Below are 21,497 nucleotides of genomic sequence, written 5' to 3'. Positions count from 1 at the left end.
GTAATATATATATATATATATATATATATATATATATATATATTACTATTTTACATGTAATTGGGAAATAAGATATACAGGCACTGGGGCATAGAGATTCACTGGAAAAGTCAAAAGGGGTATGGGAGAAAATATGGGAGAGAGCAGATTTGAGGAGGGGATATCCTGTGGGACCACTATTTTGGGGCAGTGGGTAGGGGGAAAACGGGGAGAAAATTTGTAACTCAAAATCTGGTGGAAATGCATGATGTAAATCAGAAGTTAATAAAGCATTTGAAAAAATGAAAAAAAATGTGGGAATTTTCTTAATAATTTTAACTAAACATAACTTTTCCTCTAACATAAATTCCCTAAAGCTAAAGACATTGTCTCCTAGGTCTAAAACTTAGGTAATTGTTTTAATGGTGATGTTGTTATTGTTGCTATTCAATCAATCAGTCATGTCTGACTCTTTGTAACCTCATGGACTATAGCATGCCAATGAGTGATTTGCCATTTCTTTCTCCAGGGAATTAAGGCAAACAGAAGTTAAGTGACTTTTAAGTGTCTGAGGCTGGATTTTAATTTAGGTCTTCCTGATTCCAGGCCAAGCACTCTATTCACTGAACCATCTAACTGCCTTTTAATGGTGTTACATATGGTCAAACGCTTTTCTGCAATTTTATCATGATTATGAATATCTGAAAATTCCATAGAGGTGAATAAAAATATGAATAACAAAAAGTAAGAAAGAAATAATGTTAATTTGTGTATCTTTTCAATGTAATATTGATCACTGAAATGATAATTTTTAATTTTATTTCATTATTTTAATGAATCTTAATTAGGGGCATCTTAATTAGGGGCAGCCAGGTGGCACAGTGATTAAGAGCACCAGCCCCAGAGTCGGGATGACCTGGGATTGAATCCGGGCTCAGATACTTAGCACCACACCCAGAAATAACTGGCCATGTAACCTTGAGCAAGTTAACCCCAATTGCTTTTTTTTAAAAGGGGAGGTGGCTAGGTGGCACAGTGAATAGAGCACCAGCCCTGAAGTCAGGAGGACCTGGGTTCGGATCCTGACTCAGACACTTAACACACACACACACACACACACACACACACACACACACACAAAATAGCTGTGTGACCTTGGGCAAGTCACTTAACTCCAATTGCCCACCAAAAAGCAAAAACCAAAAAAGAAATGCATCTTAATTCAATTCCTTCAATTTTAAGAATTTCTGGCAAAGAAGCTTGTCCTAATACCAAGTGAATCAGCCTTGGAAACCTGGGTTCAAGTCTTTCCTCTAATACTTACTAGCTATGTGACAGTGGCCCTTCATTTCTCTGAAACTTATTTTCTTCATCTGTAAAATGGGGGTAATAATGCTTCTGTGATCTACTTCAGAAGGCAGTTGTGAGCCAAGTACTTCATAAACATTAAAGCAGAATAAGTTCAAGATATTCTTACTATTTACATTAAATATCTGATGATTCCAAGACAGCCTGATTATGCGAAGCCCGAAACTCAATAAGTACAATGACTAAAACAATGTAAATGAAGACCACACCAAAACATAACAGAAATTAGGCTAAATAGTTGCTGTTGATTCCAAATTATAAAAGTATAAGCCTTACTCAGTTCATCACCAAGAAAATGAGGCTAACTGTAGACATTATAAAATATTTGGGAATCTACCTGCCAAAACAAACCCAGGACCTATATGATCACAACTACAAAACACTTTTCACACAAATAAAGTCAGATCTAACTAATTGGAAAAACATCAATTGCTTGTGGCTGGGTGAAGCTAATATAATAAAAATGACAATTTTACCTAAATTAAATTATATATTTAGTGCTATAACAATCAATTTACCAAAAAACTACTTTATAGAGCTAGAAAATATAGTAACAAAATTCATTTGGAAGAACAAATGGTCCAGAATATCGAGGGAATTAATAAAAAGAAGTGCTAGGGAAGGTGGACTAGCTATACCGGATTTTAATCTGTACTATAAAGCAGCAGTCATCAGAACTACTTGGTACTGGCTGAGGAACAGAGTAGTAGATCAATGGAATAGATTGGGCACACGAGACTCAGCAGTCAATGACTACAGTAATCTATTGTTTGATAAACCCAAAGACCCCAGTTTTGGGGATGAGAACTCACTATTTGACAAAAACTGCTGGGAAAACTGGAATATAGTATGGCAGAAACTGGACATAGACCATTATCTAACACCATATACCAAAATCAAGTCTAAATGGGTGCATGATCTAGGTATAAAGGATGATACTGTAAGCAATCTTGGAAAGCAAGGAATAGTTTACCTGTCAGATTTGTGGAGAGGGAAAGACTATATGACCAAACAAGAATTAGAGAGCATTATAAAATGGATAATTTTGATTACATTAAATTGAAAATTTTCTGTACAAACAAAGCCAATGTAACCAAGATTAAGAGGGAAGTGGGAAATTGGGAAAGAATTTGTATAACCTATGTCGCTGATAAAGGACTCATTTCTAAAAATATAAAGAGAACTGAGTCAAATCTATAAGAATACAAGTCATTCCCCAATTGATAAATGGTCAAAGGATATCACAGTTTTCAGAGGAAGAAATTAAAGATATCTATAAGCATATGAAAAAATCATTATTTTTTTAGAGAAATTCAAATCAAAACAACTCTAAGGTACAAGAGCTCAACAGTCAGATTGGTTAAGATGACAAAACAGGAAAATGACAAATGCTGGAGAGGATGTAGACAAATTGGAACATTAACGCATTGATGGTGAAGTTGTGAACTGATTCAACCATTCTGGAGAGCAATCTGGAATTATGCCCAAAGGGCTATAAATAATTTCATACCCTTTGACCCAGCAATACCACTTCTAGGGTTGTATCCCAAAGAGATCATAGAAGTGGGAGGAAGACCCATATGTACAAAAATATTTATAGCAGCTCTTTTTGTGGTGGCAAAGAATTGGAAATTAAGGGGGTGCCCATCAATTAGGGAATGGCTGAACAAGTTATGGTATATCAATGTAATGGAATACTATTGTGCTATAAGAAACGAGGAGCAGGCAGTCTTCATATTTACCTGGAGAGGCTTAAAAGAGCTGATGCTGAGTGAGAAGAGTAGAACCAGAAGAAATTTGTACATAATTACAGACATAACATATGTTTGATGACCAACTGTGATAGACTGGACTCTTATAAGTCAACCCCAAAAGGCTTATGATGGAGAGACATGTCTACATCTAGAGAAAGAACTAGAAAGAACTGAGTTTGAATACAGATTGAAGCAAACTACCTGATCTTTATCTTTTTCTTGTTCAGTTTTGTGTCCTCTCTCCCATTGTTCATTCCATCTAATAGAATTCTTCTTTATAACCTGACTAATGTCTAATGTGAAAATATTTGCAGATCCTATACTTGATTGTATGCCGTCATGGGAGGGGAGAGGAGGGAGGGAGAGAAAATTTGAAACTCAAGAAAATGTGGAATTGAATCTTGCAAACTAAAAGTAAACAACAAATTAATAAAGACCAAAAAAAAATTTTAAATGAGGTTAATAATGTCCACAGTTCCTGGTTTTGTGAATTTCTATGAGGCTTAAGTGAGGTGAAGTCTTTTGCAAACTTTAAAACATTCTACAAAAGCCACTCATTTTTATTGTTCCTTTTTGTTAACAAATGGTAAGCTACAACAATGAAAGATGATATCTATTTTCAGTCACAACTGCTCTTAAAGGGGGAAGGGCATTTTTCTTATTTGTTATGAGGGAATATACTTCATGGAGAATTTATTTGTATGTGTATGGGGATGTGTCTGCTATATAAAAACAAAATGTTCCAATAAAATGATAAATAAATCACATGGCCAGAAAAATGTTCAATAGGAAGATGCTCATATGAATCCAAGGTTGTTGACCTAAGCTGAACCAGAGGTGTCAAGCACACAGTCTGCAATGTTCCCAAGTGTAGTCCAAACCTGACTAAAATGTAATTGGAAAATGCTCTGAAAAATAAATAAAATAATATTAGAAGATAGATAATACTAATATGTGGTTTTCAATAGGCAGCCCAGAGGTATCTTTATGTGTTTCTATTTGAATTAAGACACCAATGAGCTAACCAGAGCTCATTAAGTCTTCTGATGACACATGCAGGTACTCTAGGATTCACAATGATGCACCACCAAAACATCAAGGCCTCTCACTTCATTAGCTTGGTATAACTCCTATGACCTAAACTGATATAGCAAAAAAGTTAATGTGATCTAAGTGTCTAAAAAGAGGTTACTGTTCCACTGTTCTCTGCTCTGGTCCAAACACACCTGGAGTACAATGTTTAGTTTGTGGCATCCCAGTTTAGGAAGGATATTTATATTTGGAGAGTGACAAGATGAAGGTGACTAGTACAGTGGAAGGCCTCAAAATCTAGTGTATGAAGCCTGGTAGAAGGAATAGGGGATGCTTAGATTGGAGGAGAGAAGACTTAAAGAAGATATGAAAGGTGTCTGATATCTAAAGGACTGTCACCTGGAAGAGGAATTAAATATTCTCCTTGGACACAGCAATCAGCAGAATTTGCAGAGAAGCAGATTAGTCTTGATAAAATGAAGTGATCCCTAACAACATTATCCAAAAATGAAATGGAGTATCTCAAGAGGTAGATTTTTCTCCCTCATTAAAGGTCTTTAAGCAAAGGCTGGAAGACCACTTGTTGGATATGTTACGTGGATTCCTGTTAAAGCATGGATTGGCCTAAATGACTGAAATGTCTACCAACTCTGAGAGGGAAAGCACTTAGGAATCTTGTTGCTTATGTTATGCAACTGGCCACAACCAACCCTCAGAATCAGATTGGTGCTAAATGTTTGACCCTCCACCATTTCCCTTTTGGAATGTCTAATCCAGAAGCTTTAGCCTCTAACAGTGAGTCGAATGAATGACACGTTTTCTTTTTCATTTAGGTACAAGAATAAATAAAATTACATTTGTAAGTTAAGCAGCAACACCATAGAGAACAATAAAATACCTTTACCTATATACAGCAAGATCCAGGACAATTTGATTATTCTCTTCATCATCTTTCAAAGAAAAATCAAGCCTAGTAAAAATGTAAAAGAGAAAAATAAACAGTTTGTCCAGAAATAAATGGATAGACAAAAGCCTCACCACATTATATTTAAAAGCAAAGCAGGATATGCTACAAAAATTTCTATTAAAGTGAGCATTTTGATACTTCAACAACAATATCTCTTTTATTTCTAAAACTTCGCAAAAATCAAGCAAAATGTTTAAAATTAAATTGGATTTACCTATAATTTTTTTCAAATATAATAAAATTCATGGTAAGTTACAGATATATTTAACATTGGTGCAGAAATAGAGACATCTGGTGGTTAAAACTTTCCTTTTTATAACCTATTAAATTAATTTTTGCTGAAGAAATCCAGAAGATTAAGATTGGTTTGTGTATAAATAGATACCTAATTAGGAAGAATTTCCATATTCTTATTTTAAAATCTAGATATCATTCTATAGGTTTTACACACGAAAGATATTAAAAACTCTGATCAACACAATGACCAATCATGAATATGGAGGACCAATGATGAAATAACACCTGATATATCAGTGATGGACTAAGGAAACACAATAAGATATATTTTTTGGTAGAGACAATGTGGGAGTTTAGGACTTTGTTTTGTTTGTATAATACTTATAAGAAATGTTTTTTTTTTCTTTTTTAACTTCAAGGGAGGTGGGGAAGAAAAAGACAGATTTTGTTCATTGCAAATAAGTTAATTTGGTTGTCTTAGCAACTAGACAAAGGTCTCTGATGCCTATAACTTCTCAATCCTCTCCAAAACAGAAATTATGTGCCAAAAAAGTAATATCAGCTATTTCTACAGCATAGGACACTCAGAACCCGAAACAAGACAAACAAACAAACAAAAAAAACCCCCAACAACACAAGAACTGACACTCAATGACCCTGAGGTCACTCAGTATTTCTCCCTAATCTTCCATGCTATCCGCAGTGAGGTCCCCCTAGCAGACCCAAGGATACAACACAAGCTTACATCAAAACCCACCCTAGCACCTGGTTCCCTTGTTCCTTGAGACCCATCTTGGCCACAGCCCTTAAGGAGCAAAAACCTGCTGAGGGCTAAAAACTGGAAGTATCTATGCTGCTAAGGTCTGAACTACCAGTGCTGAGATAAACAGATTCTGAACTGCCTGTGCCAGGCCAGAGAACTGAGGACTAGAGGGAGTGTAACAGATCACCAGGACAGGACATAGTATATATGTAGGGGATACGCAGCACTCTATCAAGCCTAAGGGAAAGAGTACAGCACCTAGTATGGGGACAGTTCTGACCACCCAAAAGTCACTTGAGGCAGAGGACTAAGCTGGTGAACTGCGAAACATTTAGTATGGGAGGTGGCCAAGATTTTTTGAGATTTAACCTCCAATGAAATCACAGTCAGAAAGGAGGGAGTCAGAAAGTAACTGATAAGGAAAATAAATGGGATGGGGAGGAGAGATTGAAAGTACCAATATTTCAGGAAGAAGGAAACATTAAAAGTAGAAGAAAATATGTTCTCCAGATCTAATAAATGAGTTCAGTAAAAACTTCAAAATAAAGGTAAATGATCCAACACTTGATGAGACAGAAGACCCACAGGAATTTGAGAATATGTAACCACAACACATTATTCCTGAACAGTTTAAAAGATAAACAAGAATTATGACAGTATAATTTATGTTCTGCATAGAAAAATAATGAACTGAATAGAAAAACCTGGATTTGCAATAAGCCTCACCAAAAAAAATGAAACAATAAATTAGAAATGCAAATACATAAAAGTTAAGGACAAACTAAAAGAAGTAAAAAAAGACTATTAAAAGAAAATGTGCTCACTATGCAAGCAAAATATATTATACTTGAAATCAGGATGCACAGAGAAAATCTAAGGATCATAGCTCTCCTAAGAAGAACATGACAAGAAAAGGTAAAGGGATAGAAGTACTTTAGACTAGATGAGATCTAGGGGATTTGATGCTTGAAAAATCTTCTCCTGAAAAGGGGTGAGTTGGAACCCCTGGGAGCAACTGGAACCTGAAGGAGAGCATGAACACAGGGAGGAGATTTCCAGGCAAATACAGACAAAAAGAGTGAACAAAGGTAAAAATCACTGGTGGACTGTATAATCAGGAACATAGTGGGGAGGGGTCCTCTCTGACCTGCAATAACTGGCACTCTTCTGGAAGTGAGTCACAACGGAAAAGGGGAATTCATGGGGCAAGTCCTACAAGGTAGTGAAAGAAAGCACCTAGAGGGGAGAACCTAAAATGGGTATCTTGGAAGCTTTGATACACGAGGAATACAGAGAAAAGAAAGAGAGCAGATCATTATAAGGGTCATGAATCAGAGGTTGAAAGAGAAGATGGATAATAAAAGAGTGAGAAAAAAATCATTTTTGGAAAAGGGAACAAAAAATGAAACTCAAAACTAATGAACAGGGCTATTTAAAGGGGAGTAGAGGAAGGAGGAATCTATCTGACTATTTTTCCTCTCTACTTCAGATGGAAAAAAGAGGGGAAAGAAGTATATAATCAGATAAAAGCATCTGGGAACAAAGGACTAATAAATAAAATCCTAAAAGGAAAAGGCTATCAAAGAAGAAGGGATCAAGGGTGAGGGGAAGAGAGTCAGTGAGAACAGGGTCCCTGTAAAAAATTAAAATAACTGAAGGAACATAATACTGTTTTTATAGCAGAAGAGTAAACTTGAACTTGAAAATCTTTTGCACAGACAATATTAATGCATGTAGGGTAAGAAAGGAAAAAATAATAAGAAGGATAATGAGGAAAACATCAAACCTTTTCTAATAATAGTTTAGTATACAAGATATATAAACAATTAAGAAATATAGTTAAGACTAATAGTAATTCACCAACAGAAAAAAATGGTCAAAGGATATGAACAGACAGTTTTCAAAAGAAGAACAGTAAGTAATCACAACCACATGAAAAAAATACTCCAAATCACTAATAATAAGAGAGATAGAAATCAAAACAATGCTAAGGCTTCACTTCACATCCTGAAAATTGACAAAATGACAAAAATGGCAGCAGTTAATGTGGCAGAGTTTGTAGAAACATAACCACACTAATACATTGCTGGGTGGAGCTATTTCATTTTGAAAAGCAGTTCAGAATTATGCAAATAAAGTGACGGAAGTGTCCATACCCTTTGAACCACAGACTCCGTTACTGAGCTTATACCCCAAGGAAAACATTGATAAAAAAAAAGTCTCCATACACTCCAAAATATTTATAGCAGTACTTTTTTATGATAGCTACAAATAAGAAATAAAGCAGATGCCCATCAGTTGGAAATGGATTAACAAATTGTGGTACATGAATGTAATGGAATATTACTGTGCTATAAGAAATGATATGTGATGACTACATAGAGACATGGAAAGATCTACATGATCTGATACATAGTGAAGTAAGCAAAGTCATGAAAACAATATACACAGTAACTACAACAATGGAAATAGAAATGACCCACCAAAAATCAAAAGTAAATATAACAAAATTATAAAGAACAAGTGAAACTCGAAGAGGTAGGAGAAGACACCCCCTATCCATCCCTTAGTGAATATGGGAGGTCCACAGGTATTACACACTGCACATGTTTCTGGAATTTTTCAACATATTGATCAGTTGTACTGATATTTTTTCCTCTTCAAAAAATATTATGTTTTATACCTGGGAAGGGTAGGAGGAGGTATATATGGAATACTATGGTGATTTAAAAACCAATCAATAAGAATGTATTTTTAAAAGAATATATAAATATATTTTAATGTGTAAACAGACTTGTTAATAAAAATTTTCAGTTTTCCCTTTTGTAGCTAACACTCCTTATATTTTATATACTGTTTCCTAAACCTCAAAAATAGACATATGGGATTGCCTTTCCAACATTTTCCCATCTTTATTGTTCTCCTTTTATTATTAGCCTTTTAATCCCCACGCTATGAAATCGTCTTCCAAATCTTCCTCTTGTGTTTTATCTGCCTAGGATTTCAAAAGTGAAGAGAGCTCCTGGCAAGGAACACCCCTCCCCACAAAAGCCTGGAACTTGTTCTGCAGCTCCTCAAGAACTGCCTGGAGCACTAGTGCCATTGTGATCCAGCAATATAAGGCCAGTATGTATCAGAGGTAAGACACAAACCCAAGTCTTCCTGACTCCTAAATTACACACTAAATAGATTTTTTAAATAAATTGCGTTTTGTTTATAATTCATATAATTCTCCAAAATGCATCCGATATGAAATTCAGGTATACAAAATCAATTTTAGAAATCCACAAAACTTACATGAAAGTAGCTTACAAAGACCTCTACAGATAAATATGGATGCTATGCATGTAAGTATAAACAGGAATAGGATTTTATTATATGTGTTCAAATAGTCGATTTATGTTTTAAAGAAATGGTGTGTAATTTAGAGAACAGGTTTCCATATAAAACCAATTTAGTTCAATTAAATATACATCCCAGTGTCCTGAGTATTATTCTGGTTGTTAGCAATACATACAAAACTTAATAAGACATGGTTCCTTCTTTCCTTGAGCTTACAGTATAATAAGGGGTATAAGAAACATAAACACTTAAACATGATTAAATAGTAATGCCTGCTGTGTACACTAGACAGAAGGTTTCAGGATAAAGCAAAGCAATTATTATTAACAATGAGGACCAGGCTTGCTCTGATGAAGGAGGTGGCATTTGATTTGGGCTTTGAAGAAAAGGAATAAATTCAGTAATGGAATTGGGGGGGGGGCGGAGTCAAGCCACACATAAATGGTGTGAGCAAAGAAAGGCCTGTAAGTGAGAAAGTTCCAACTGTGCTTGGATACAGAGACAGAGGCCCAGCTTAGCTGCAGCATAGGGTAGAAAGTCATATAAAATGAGGCTTGATAGGAAAAGTGGTAGCAGACTGTGTATGGCAGTGGAATCTGAACTTGATTCTGGGCACTATGACAGCAGCGGAATCTGAACTTGATTCTGGGCGCTATGAGAGTGTAGTTGAGATTTTCAAGCCTGGGAGTATCCATTCGTAAAGAAAATTAGCATGCCAATGGAATAAAGATGGGTTAGAGAAAACATAAAGGATAATTTGAAGCCTTTTAACAATGAAAATAAGTAATCCAACATGAAGAGCTTTTGGCAGATATTGTTAAGAGTACAACAATGAAAGGAAGCTGAATTGAATCTGTAAAACAGAACACAAAGACATTTCTGAAGGCAAATATGTCATAGATGAAGTATTATTTTAAAGTATAACAATATCTACCCAAAACATAATACAAAACAATGGCCAAAATGAGCTCTCAAGATTGTAATGGAACACAAACACCTACTACCACAAGAGAAGGCACTCACAATTCTATTTCTATTATTCATGGTTTATGAAATTTAAGCAAAAAAAATCAATATGAATTAGAAAAATCGTTTTTATCTATTTATAATTCAACAGAATTGTTAAACATCTAAGTTTTTTTTTAATTCATACTGCACATAGCTTGTTTGCACACAGTTGTTTACGTGTTGTCTCCCCATGGACTCCTTGAAAGCAGAGACTGTCTTGCCTTTCTCATACCCCAGGCACTTAGCACAGTGGCTGGCATATGGCAGGACATTAGTAAATATTTACTGATTGCCTGATGGTGGATATTTGATCTCATTAATGTAGATACTTCCTTCAGTGATGTCAATAGTAGCTTTTCACATACTCTTCAACTTCTTATATATGCCCTCCAGTGAATCCTGCAGCAGACTGATGGATGATCTCTAGATCTCTTGACATTTCACGGATACCAATGTAGCAGATAGGCTGTCCATTGATTATCCTTCATGCTGTCAGCCACAGCAACCTACCTCCAGTAGCTCCCTATTGCCTCCAAGATCAAATACAAAGTCAAATATTTGATTTAAAGCCCTTCATAGCCTGGCCCCTTAAAACCTTTTCAGTCTTCTTATAATTTATTACCCTCCACATAATCTATGATCTAGTAACTGTGGCCACTTTGCTATTCTTTAAACAAGATGCTTCATCCCCCAACTCACTGGCTACCCCACACTTGGAATTTTCTTTCTCCTTACCTCTGCCTCCTTATTTCTTTGACTTTGTTCAGTCCTCAGATAAAATGCCCATCTTCCATTACAAAAGATACATTTCCTAGTCTTCCTTAATATGAGTACCGTCCCTCTAATATTATCTCCAATTTATCCTACATATATCTCATTTGCACATAGTTGTTTGCATGTAGTCACCTCCTATTGAACTGTGAGTTCTTTAAGGGCAGGGTCTATTTTTGCCTTTTTCTGTATTCCCAATGCTTAATACAGCATTTGGTACATCGTAGGACAAAAGGAAAAGAGAAAGAATGCACTGATCATTTCCTGAAACAAAAACCTCAAATGAAAAAGTCCTAGAAATAACAGACAAATTCCAGAGCTCCCACTTGAAAGAAAAATATTTCAAGCAGCCAGAAAGAAAGTGTTCAAGTACTAGGGAACAACAGTCATGATCATAAAACTTCTGGAAGCTTCAACAGTAAGTGAGACAAGATCATGGAATATAATAATACAAAGGGTAAAAGACACGGGCTTAAAATCCAAAATAATTTACATTGTAAAGGAGAATATAATCCTATAGAAAGAAAAAAGATGAATTTTTAATAGAATAGAGGACTTTGCAGCATTCTTGATGAAAATACCAGATGTAAGTAGGAACTCTGAAAGACAAACACAAGGATGAGAAGAAACCTCGAAAGGTCCATATATATTACCACAGGAAAGGTCTGGAAGGACATAAAGTGCTGACATTCTAATAAAGAAAGAAGAAACAACAATCCCTTTGGAATATTAAAGTCTTCTGAAAATACTAAGGGAATTAAATAAAAAAGAGAGAGAACCTGGGGCGGATTGGTCCTATTCTGAGGGTTTTAAAATGGGAAAGAAAAGGAAGGGTAAAAGGAAGAATGCAGTAATGCAGAAAGGGGGGAAGAAGAAGGTGAAGCTGACTTTTTCTAATAATCGTGATGCATGAGAAGAGTATACAAACTTGGATGATGGGGTAAGGGTTGGAAAAAGTACTAACTTCTGCCTGAACCAGACAAAGAAGGACAATAGCAAGAATAACCAGACACATGTATGCACATGCACACATACACATACATACACACACGCCAACAGTTAGGTAGAGAAATACAATAAACTCAATAGGGGTTTGTTCAGGCAGGAATAGGAGGTAATAGTTAAGAAGGAAGATAAAACCAGAGTGCAAATAGTTGCAGGCAAAACCAACTTTCATGATCCTGAAGGGGGAAAAAAAATTTAAGAAAAAAAAGAAACAATATTGAGGGAGTGAGAGTCAAATAGTGAATATTTAAACAAACTATTGTATGTGAAATTAAATATTATTATACAATAATAAATGATGAAGTAGATGGCATCATAGAATCTAAGGAAGCAAGAACTAAGGCAGGGTAAAACTGGTGCAGGAGAACAATTCATATAATGATAACATAACATCATAAAGAACAACAACTTTCAAATACTTAGGGACTCTAAATGAATCAATGATCAGACAACCTGTTATGAATCATGTTACCCATCTCGTAACAGAGAGCTGATGCATCCAAGGGAAAGAAATTCTTTTGGAAATAGAATAATTTGTTTTGTTCCAGATAAGTAAGAAATTACTATGTTTCTGTGGCTGTATTTTTAATCTAATTCTTGACCACCCTTCATATAGCCTAACACCATAAATCATTAAATGTAAAAAATAGTATGCTATATTTCATATATATATATATATTTCCTTAGTCCAAAATATGTTTGGTGAATTTATCAGGTTTTAAAATTTGATTTATAGGGGACACATTCATAAGAGATATCTCAGTATCATTAGTAGCTTATTCACTGCTAATTCAGAACAAATCAACATATTTAATGTATCTAAGCCAAATCTAGCAATGTTCTAACTCAAGAGGAATGCTTATAATATTCATCTATAATTCTATAGATAATACAAAGTAATGAAAGACATATCCTGTTAGCAACATTAGATGGTTTCACAAAAACACATTATTGGGTGTTTAAAGGAAACAGTTTCATAAAAACTATTAAAAATAGGCAGTCCAGGGAAGGATATTACAATAAAATTCCACGACTTTATGACAGGACTTAGTTATAATGTATTAGCGATATCATTATGAAATAGTACTAGTTGTGACTGTCTTATGTGTGGCATGCCTGTATGTTCATGGAATGTTTATGAATGTCAGCTAAAATAAATTTAATCTGGTCCTGTTTGAAAATATAGTGAATTTGTTACTTGGGAATATGTGGGGAAAAATGACATTTTTCAGTTTCCCAAACAGTTAAAACTGACAAATTTATTCATTTCAAAGCAAACCTGTTAATAAAAATAAAACCATGATTACAAATCCTACTAATTTTATTTCTTCAGGTTACTGTTTTTCTCACTTACTTGGGTTCGTTAATATTCAAGACTCGTCCATCTGCAGTGATCAAAATCCTAGGTGGCTTTTGTTTCTTCTTTTTGTCACTAAAAATAAACACAGAGGGGTGGGGTAGGATGGGGATGGAAGGAAATACTTGTTTCATTAAAGGAAATGTTAAAGGGAGCAATACTTCAATGAAATAGTTCATGAAAAATAAATGGAGACTTACGAATGCCACCAATATTTCAGTATCATAAGTCAAGTTACTATAATTATGTCATTTGCTTTGAAATTCAAATCAGGGAAGGATTTCTATGTGGTTATATCTACAACAATGAGGGAGATTTACAAAGTCAAGCAATTTTCTGAATGATTCCTATAAAAGAGCTTTTGTTGCTGTTCAGTCGTTTCATTTCTGTCCAACTCTGTGTCTCCACCTGGGGTTTTCTTAGCAAAGATCCTGGAGTGGTTTGGCATTTCCTTCTCTTGCTCATTTTACAGATGAAGAAGGTGAGGCAAACAGGGTTAAGTTACTTGTCCAAGGCCATACAGCCAGTAAGTATCTTAGGCCAGATTTAAACTTAGGTCTTCCTGACTCCAGGCCCAGCGGTCTATCCACTGTGTTACCTAGCTGCCCAAAGGGCTACCTTTTCTTGAAAAATCCATATAAATTAATTTTTATACTATGTGAGGATGGGAGAGAATGGATGTATGTGTTGTAGGGGAGGGTTCTTACTTCCTTCCATGGTGTTATATCTAAAAAATAGCAACAAAGGGAACTTTCAAGCTAATCAGTTAGCTGAGAATGGAATGGGCCTGGTCCTGGAGCCCGTATTTCATCAGCAGTAACTCCTCTTCAAAATCTGACCTGCTCAGATCCATTCTCTTGTTCCTTCCTATTCCCCCAAAGCAGACATAGAGCAGAGCCCCTTTTCCAAGGAATCCTCATTGCCCCAAATACAGAGACAAGTTACTGTTCCTTTGACCCAGCCCTAAATAGTCCTAAGCTGGGGAAGACACACCAACTGCCACATTTGTATATTAGATAAGTTATTCTAACAATGAGAGTGAGAAGCTCCCAATTCATATGGTCCCATGACCATCCCACCTGTGGCATGATTGCGTGTGTGTGTGTGTGTGTGTGTATGTGCATGCAATAACTACATGGCTGGCTAAAAGAAGGAGCAAAAACAGATTACCAACCTCAGGCCATGCTTGACATTAGCAAGGGAAACATGGCAGCTAAAGAAAACCTATGTCAGCTTTGTGGCTACTACTGATTCAATTCTCAAATTCTGTGCCTATGCATTTTTGTTTTCTCTATCTTTGTATATATTTTGAAAGTTGCCTCTCCTCCATACCCTCGCATAGGGATATGTGGTTTTTATTAAGCCTGTGGGGCTGCATACATATTAAACACCCAAGTGGCTAGGTTCAGGGTGTGCCAATAATGAATAGCTATCATATCTTATTTATGATTTATCCAGATACTTGCCATTTACTTCTCTACTTTGTGTATACAGCCTCTGATTTATTTAAAACTATAATTTATAATATACCATAGTTACTTCATGATTTAACAGTCAGGGAGATATATCAATCACCATAGCACTACTTAATTTGCAACAAACAAATACTTAGGGGAAAACCTGATTTTCAGTTTGTTCCAATCTTGTCTTTTTCATTAATGAAGAAAAGGGCATGAAACCAGCATTAGTCATTCTCTGACATGATGCCCCTTTTTTAAAAAAAAAAAATTGCCTTTATTGTTCTTTATCATGGGGATAAGGAAGATATTTGTGTTTCATTTTGTGCTTTTCTTAGATAAAGGAACTTTAAAAGGCAGTCAGATGTTACAGAGAATAGGGAGCTGGGCCTACAGTTGGGAAGATCTGAATTCAAATCCAGCTCAGACACTTACTGGCTGTGTGATGCTGTGCAACTCACTTAACTTCTGTTTAATTCAGTTTCTTCAACTATAAAATGGGGATAATAACAGTGCCTACCTTACAGAATCGCTGTGAGGATCAAAAGAGATAATATTTTTAAAACACTTACAAAATTTATAAACACTCAAAATAGTACCAGGTTAGTAGGCAATAAATAAATGCTTATTCCCTTCCCATACTGCCTCCTACTTCACAATGTTATAAGAATAAAATGAGATTATATCTGTAAATTATTAGTAAACATTAAAGCAATATATAAATGTGACCTATTACTATTAAATGCACCTATCATATCCTTTAATGTGCTTCTTCACAGGCCAAAAATTCTAAATATTCCCCTAAGTGGGAAGTGTTATGATAGATGTGCCGAGTTAAACAATTAGATGAATGGAATGACATTGTACTTATCTTTAACAAACTTAAAAAGAACTACTCTGGAGATTAGAGATCAGTTAACTTCAAACACATCTTCAAATAAGCAATTTGTAAACACTTCAAAGATCAAAGGGTAGTATTAAATAATCAACATAGCTTTGTAAGGAAGAAATAATCCCATTTCCATTGACTGCTCTTACAGATAATAATAGACATCCAAAGAACAGGTTCCTGTAAAAATTAAAGTATCACCCCAAGTAAAGCAAATGGAGGGTCATGTGCTCAAATTTAACTCGTGCACAGTCCCTTTGGTATGCACAACCCAAAGAGTGTATAGGTAAGCTGAAAGTTTCATCCTCTGTGAATACTACCAGCACCCTTCTGCCCACTTACACACCTACTATCCATGTGTGTATCAACTACAATTGGGAAGCCTTTATCCTGACTTGTCATACATGGCAAGCATTTAGGGAAATTGGCTCATCCATTCCTATAAAAAGAGAATGCCACAGGGAGAAGATTCTGGGAAGATGGTGCAGTAGGTCAGAAAATTCCAAGCTCTCAAGATTTTCCCCCACAAAAGAGTTAAAATAGCACCTTAGGGCAAACAAAGTGCAGGCGGAGATAAATAAGAAGAAGGATACAACTGGGGTCTTCCTGGGACAATTTGAGAAGATCAGAAGAAAAATACCAGGACCAGGTTTGGTCTCCGTGAGGAGCAAACACCTCTAGGCCAGGGGCCATTTTAACAAGTGGTAAGCCTCTTACACAACTAGTGACAGTCCTGGGGTTAGTTGGTTTGAGAGGTTGCATCGGCCCCAGCTACAGGAACTTTTATCCCCATAGTGAAGGGAGTTAGATGTCTGAGCCAGGGAAGATTGAGGAACCTCTGCTGACAAGGAATGTCAGACCCAGCTGTGCTATGAAGAGCAAAGGGGGAGGGTGTGGAAGGAACCATCACACGTCAGGTGAATGCAGAAGCAGCGGGGCGGAAAGATGCTGGCTGTGGGCACTTATAGGAGGTTTGGATTTAATTCTAGACTAGAGGGGAAAACTGAAGATCTAGGGCAAGAGGCACCACTTCCCACACCCCAGGGCTGGAAGTGATTACAAAAATTAAGCTATCACCATAAAAAATTTACAGGCAAAGGAGAAAGAATTCAACCATAGAAAGCTATTGTTATGAAAGCTAAAGTTATGAAAGGAAAGTCAACCAATTAGAAAAGGAGATACAGAATTTTAAGGAAGAAAATGACACCTTGAAAGTTGGAATTGGGCAAAGTGAAGCCAAAGAAATTTTAAGAGATCAAGAAATAATTAAATGAAGAATGAAAAAGTAGAAGAGAAAATGAAACATCTAATAAGAAAAACAACAGATTTGGAGAATAGATCAAGAAGAGAAAATTAAAAAATAATAGGACTAACTGAAAGATATGATCCAATAAAAAAAACAACTCAGTACAATAACAAAAAAAATAATTAAAGAAAATTGTCCTGAAGCATTAGAACAAGCGGAAAAGTAGAAACAGAAAAACATCCATCAATCCTCACTTAAAAGAGACCCTATGAGGAAAACTCATAGGAATATCATAGTCAAATCCTGAAACCTCCAGCTCAAGAATAAAATATTAAAAGCATCAATATTAAAACAATTTAAATATGATGATGCCACAATTAGAATCACACAAGACCTAGAAGCAGAGACATTAAAGGGCTGCAGGTCTTGGAACACAATATATCAAAGAGCAAAAGAACTGGGCCTTCAGCCGAAAATATCATACCCTACAAAGTTGAGTATTATCTTGAATGAAAAAAATGGACATTTGATAAACTTTCAGCCTTTCAAGACTTTATTTTTTTAAATCCTGAACTTAATAGAAGATTCGACAAAAAAGAACCAAAATAAATATAAGGTATATACCAAAGATTGGTTATAAGGGATTCATAAAGACAGATTTTTTTTATATATGGAAAATATAAAATGTATGCCTAAAATTCTTATTAATAATTGGGTAGCCCATAAGAAAGATTGGGGTAAATCTGAGTATGATATGAATTTAAAAAGTAAAACCATTTAGGAACAGCTAAAAAGAATAATTATTTTATACAAATGAGGTAAAAGAGGAAGAATCTATAGAGAGGAATTAGATGGGGGAGGAGAGCTGGTAGTTCTGGTAACCTACTTTCCTCAGGAATGGATTTAAGAGGGAACAATACATATATATTTAGAAGAGTATAAAAGCCTTCTAAATTCAGAAGAAATAAAATGGTAGAGACCTAGTGAGGGGGAGAGGACAATGGAGGGATCTTTAGAGGGAAGAACGAGGGAACAGATAAAGGCAGGTATTGAAGGGTGTTTAGATTTATGGGAATGGGAGGATAGGGGAGGGATCCTTGAAGGGAGCTAGGCAAGCAACAGGAGGGCAAGGTCGTGGGTTGAAGTAAAATAGACAAGGCAGGAAGGACAGGAAACAAGAGATATGCAAGAACATAAAAACAAAGATTAGAAGTAGAAGATGTTTGGGAAGGTATATGTCTCTATATGTATGTATATAAGTACATGTATATAGCTATAGCTATAGAGAAACATATCTAAATTTTATTGTAGCCTTCTGGGGGGAGGGGAAAAAGAACAAAGTAAAAATGTGCACAGCTGAGAACAAAAGAAAACTTACAAGGAAGCAAAGAAAAGTTGGACAATTCCCAACATAACAAGTATTATTTATCATACAGGCTTTCTTGAAATGAAAATTTATTGTTATATATTTTGAATCCTCTCTTATGTTTTGCTCTGCACATGACATGCTTTTTTTTCTTTCTTACTTTGTATTTAAGTTTATGATATGTTTTTGTTTCTTTTCTCTATTTTCTATTTGGGTTCTGGCCCTTGAGTCTAAAATAAAATTTAAAAAAAATCTTAAAAGAGTAAGCCATAATAAAAGGGAAAATTCTCAAAGAAAGAGATGATTTTTATTATCTACAAATCTGAGTGAATTGTCTAGTATAAACAGAACAATCAAGTTGAATACATCTTGGTTTCACAATTGGCTTAAAAAAAGATAATATTCTACTCATTCATTTTATAGACTGCTTCTATTTTTAAAGTGGAAAAATAGAATATATTTTCCAGTTAATCAAAATGGCCAGCTGGTTACTTAACAAAAACTCTTAATGAGAGAATTGAATGAGAACACAAGTAAATCAGCTCCTCAAATAAGACATTACTATGAAATGAAAATATTCCCATTATTATCATTTTGGTATAAAGATAAATGGTTTCTCAAAAGCTATACCAATAAAACACAGTCTCTGGTAGATCTTATCAAACTGGCAAGCTTTTGATTTCAAGGTCAGTGAGAGATTGTATCTGCTGTCTAAGGCCTGATGGAATTAAATGCAAAGGGGCCCTTCACCAGAAACTGGCCACCAAAACTCAAGAACAGAAGAAAGAGAATGATCTGTATTAGTGGGAGAAGTGTCTATTCTGATTAAAATGATGCTCTCTCAAAGTTTCAGTCAAAATGTACCTTTTATTAAAGTTCTTTGTAAACTACAAAGTATAATGAAAAGATAAGTCATTATTATCATGTTTATTATTTTTGAAAACACAGAAATTCTTCTAAAATATCATGAAGCAACTAAGTGATATAGTGTAGAGAGCACTGAACTTATAGTTAGTAAGACTGGAATTCTAATCCTGCTTTGGACACTTGCTAGGTAGGTTTGGGACCCTAAGCAAATCACTTAACCTCTCTCAGCTTCAGTTTTTCTACCTGTAAAATGGAGGTTATAATAGCCTCTATTATCTCACTGGATTATTTAGGAGGATTAAGTGAGATAATGTTTTAAAAATATTTTGCAAACCTAAAATAAATAAATAAACAGATAGATGGTTAATAAATAGATGACAGACATACAGAAAGACAAAAGAGAGAGATAAACAGATAAATGGAATGGATAGATGACAGAGACAGAAAGATAGATAAGTATAAAGATTTATATATACACATATGTAGTAGCTATTATTTAATCATTTGGTGACTAGAGTGATAACTAAATTGGTATTAAATTGGTATACATACTAATTGATGATCTAAAAAAGCACTCATAAATTATTCAGTTATCACCCAAGGTTGGCAAACTCAATGAGGTCTAAAGAATTAGGTTTATTACTAGCAAATTTTTTGGTAAGATTTAATAAGAAAAGGTCCAAGACATTGCATTTAGCAAGAAAACCAAAATACACCAATAAGAATTTTTGGCTAAAGGTCAAAAATAATTAATGAACAAAGAAATGTGATTTCTGAAAAATCCCTAAGAATGTAATCAGCTTCCAAGGTATGAATTAGCAACAGTACCTTAATTTTTCTTTATCTTTCCGTTGTTTTTCCAAGAATCTATGAGTTTCTAGTCTAGACTCAGGGGTAAATAAGGTGGGCTTCTCCCAGAATTCCTTCTCCAATTCATCTGGTGTCTTTTTACTAATGTTCTCTTCTATGGCTGATTGTTGGTCTTCTTCCTTCTGCAGCAGAGAATATGGACTAAAAAAAAAAACAAATGCAAGGTATGTGAAAATAGCAAAATCAAGTCTTTTTTTCACATTCTGTTACCTACAGAATGACTATCAAAACTGAGATAGATTATTACACAGAAGAAAGATTTTTGTATAGAGGTACCTCAGAGTGAGGCTGCGATGAGGGTCAAAATAAAGAAGGTAGTAGAGGATTCAGAGTACTCTGAAGTGCTGCAGAAATGCCAACTACCTTTATTTTTCCTCATCTATAATGATAAAAGATTGTCCTGTTCTGATTTCTTCAGATTTTATGAATGGCTGCTACTGGGCAACCCTTTCTTATAGCACTCAATGACTTTCAAGAAAGACAGCCTGGTATAGTGAAGAAAGAGATATCTTCAAAACTGGTAAAACTTACATTCAGGTCCTACCTCTGACATATACTGGTTTTGTGAGCTTGGGCAACTGAATTAACTTCTCAGTGCTCTAAGCAGATTTCTATGACTATTAAGTTGCAGAGAAGGATGGCTAGGTAACACAGAGGATAGAGTACCAGGCCTGGAGTCAAGAAGACCTGAGTTCAAATGCAGCTTCAGACACATACTAGCTGTGGGTCATTTAAGCCTGTTTGCTTCTGTTTCCTTATCTGTAAACAAGCTGGAGATAGAAATAGAAGACCACTCCAGTATCTTTGCCAATCCCCAAATGGGATTACGAGTCAGACACAACTGAAATGACTTGACAAGAAGTGACCTACATTGAACTACACTGAACTCACCTTGGGGTTGCCTACATTATGAAAATCGCCAGTCAGTTCCTACCCTATCACTCATTTACTTGCTCCTAACTAGTTGTGAGACATTTGGCAAATCACCTCACTTTGGGGGACGTATGTTTCCTCCTTGAAAAAATTAAAGGGTCAGACTAGAATTCTTTATTTTGATTTTAAATATTTCAAAGACTGTCTCTTTGAGGAAGAACTAGACTTGTTCTTTTTGGTCCCACAAGGCAGTAAGAAGAAAGTTACAGGGATTTTGTCTCAATGTAAGGGAAAACTGACTGAAAGTTAAAGTTATCCAAAAATGTAATAGGATGTCTAAGGAGGT

The 21,497-nt window shown here is 35.3% G+C and overlaps 1 protein-coding gene across 2 annotated transcripts in view; it reads right to left on the bottom strand.

Moving 5' to 3' along the window:
- The window catches only part of DNAAF11 (dynein axonemal assembly factor 11), a 113,812-nt gene that overhangs the window by 39,595 nt on the left and 52,720 nt on the right, over window positions 1-21,497 (bottom strand). For both annotated transcript variants that reach the window (XM_069081312.1, XM_069081311.1), the window contains 3 exons: window positions 20,237-20,419; window positions 13,581-13,658; window positions 5,038-5,103 (listed from right to left, as the gene is read on the bottom strand). In XM_069081312.1, coding sequence (XP_068937413.1) covers window positions 5,038-5,103; window positions 13,581-13,658; window positions 20,237-20,419 — 327 coding nt within the window. The remainder of the gene's footprint in view (window positions 1-5,037; window positions 5,104-13,580; window positions 13,659-20,236; window positions 20,420-21,497) is intronic.

The sequence above is a fragment of the Petaurus breviceps genome, unplaced genomic scaffold (assembly GCF_028583685.1).
Source record: "Petaurus breviceps papuanus isolate PSGF00001 unplaced genomic scaffold, PetGlider_PUasm1.0 98, whole genome shotgun sequence".
Taxonomy (NCBI): domain Eukaryota; kingdom Metazoa; phylum Chordata; class Mammalia; order Diprotodontia; family Petauridae; genus Petaurus; species Petaurus breviceps.
The sequence above is the reverse complement of the archived record's forward strand: the minus strand, read 5'-3'. Positions and strand labels throughout refer to the sequence as shown.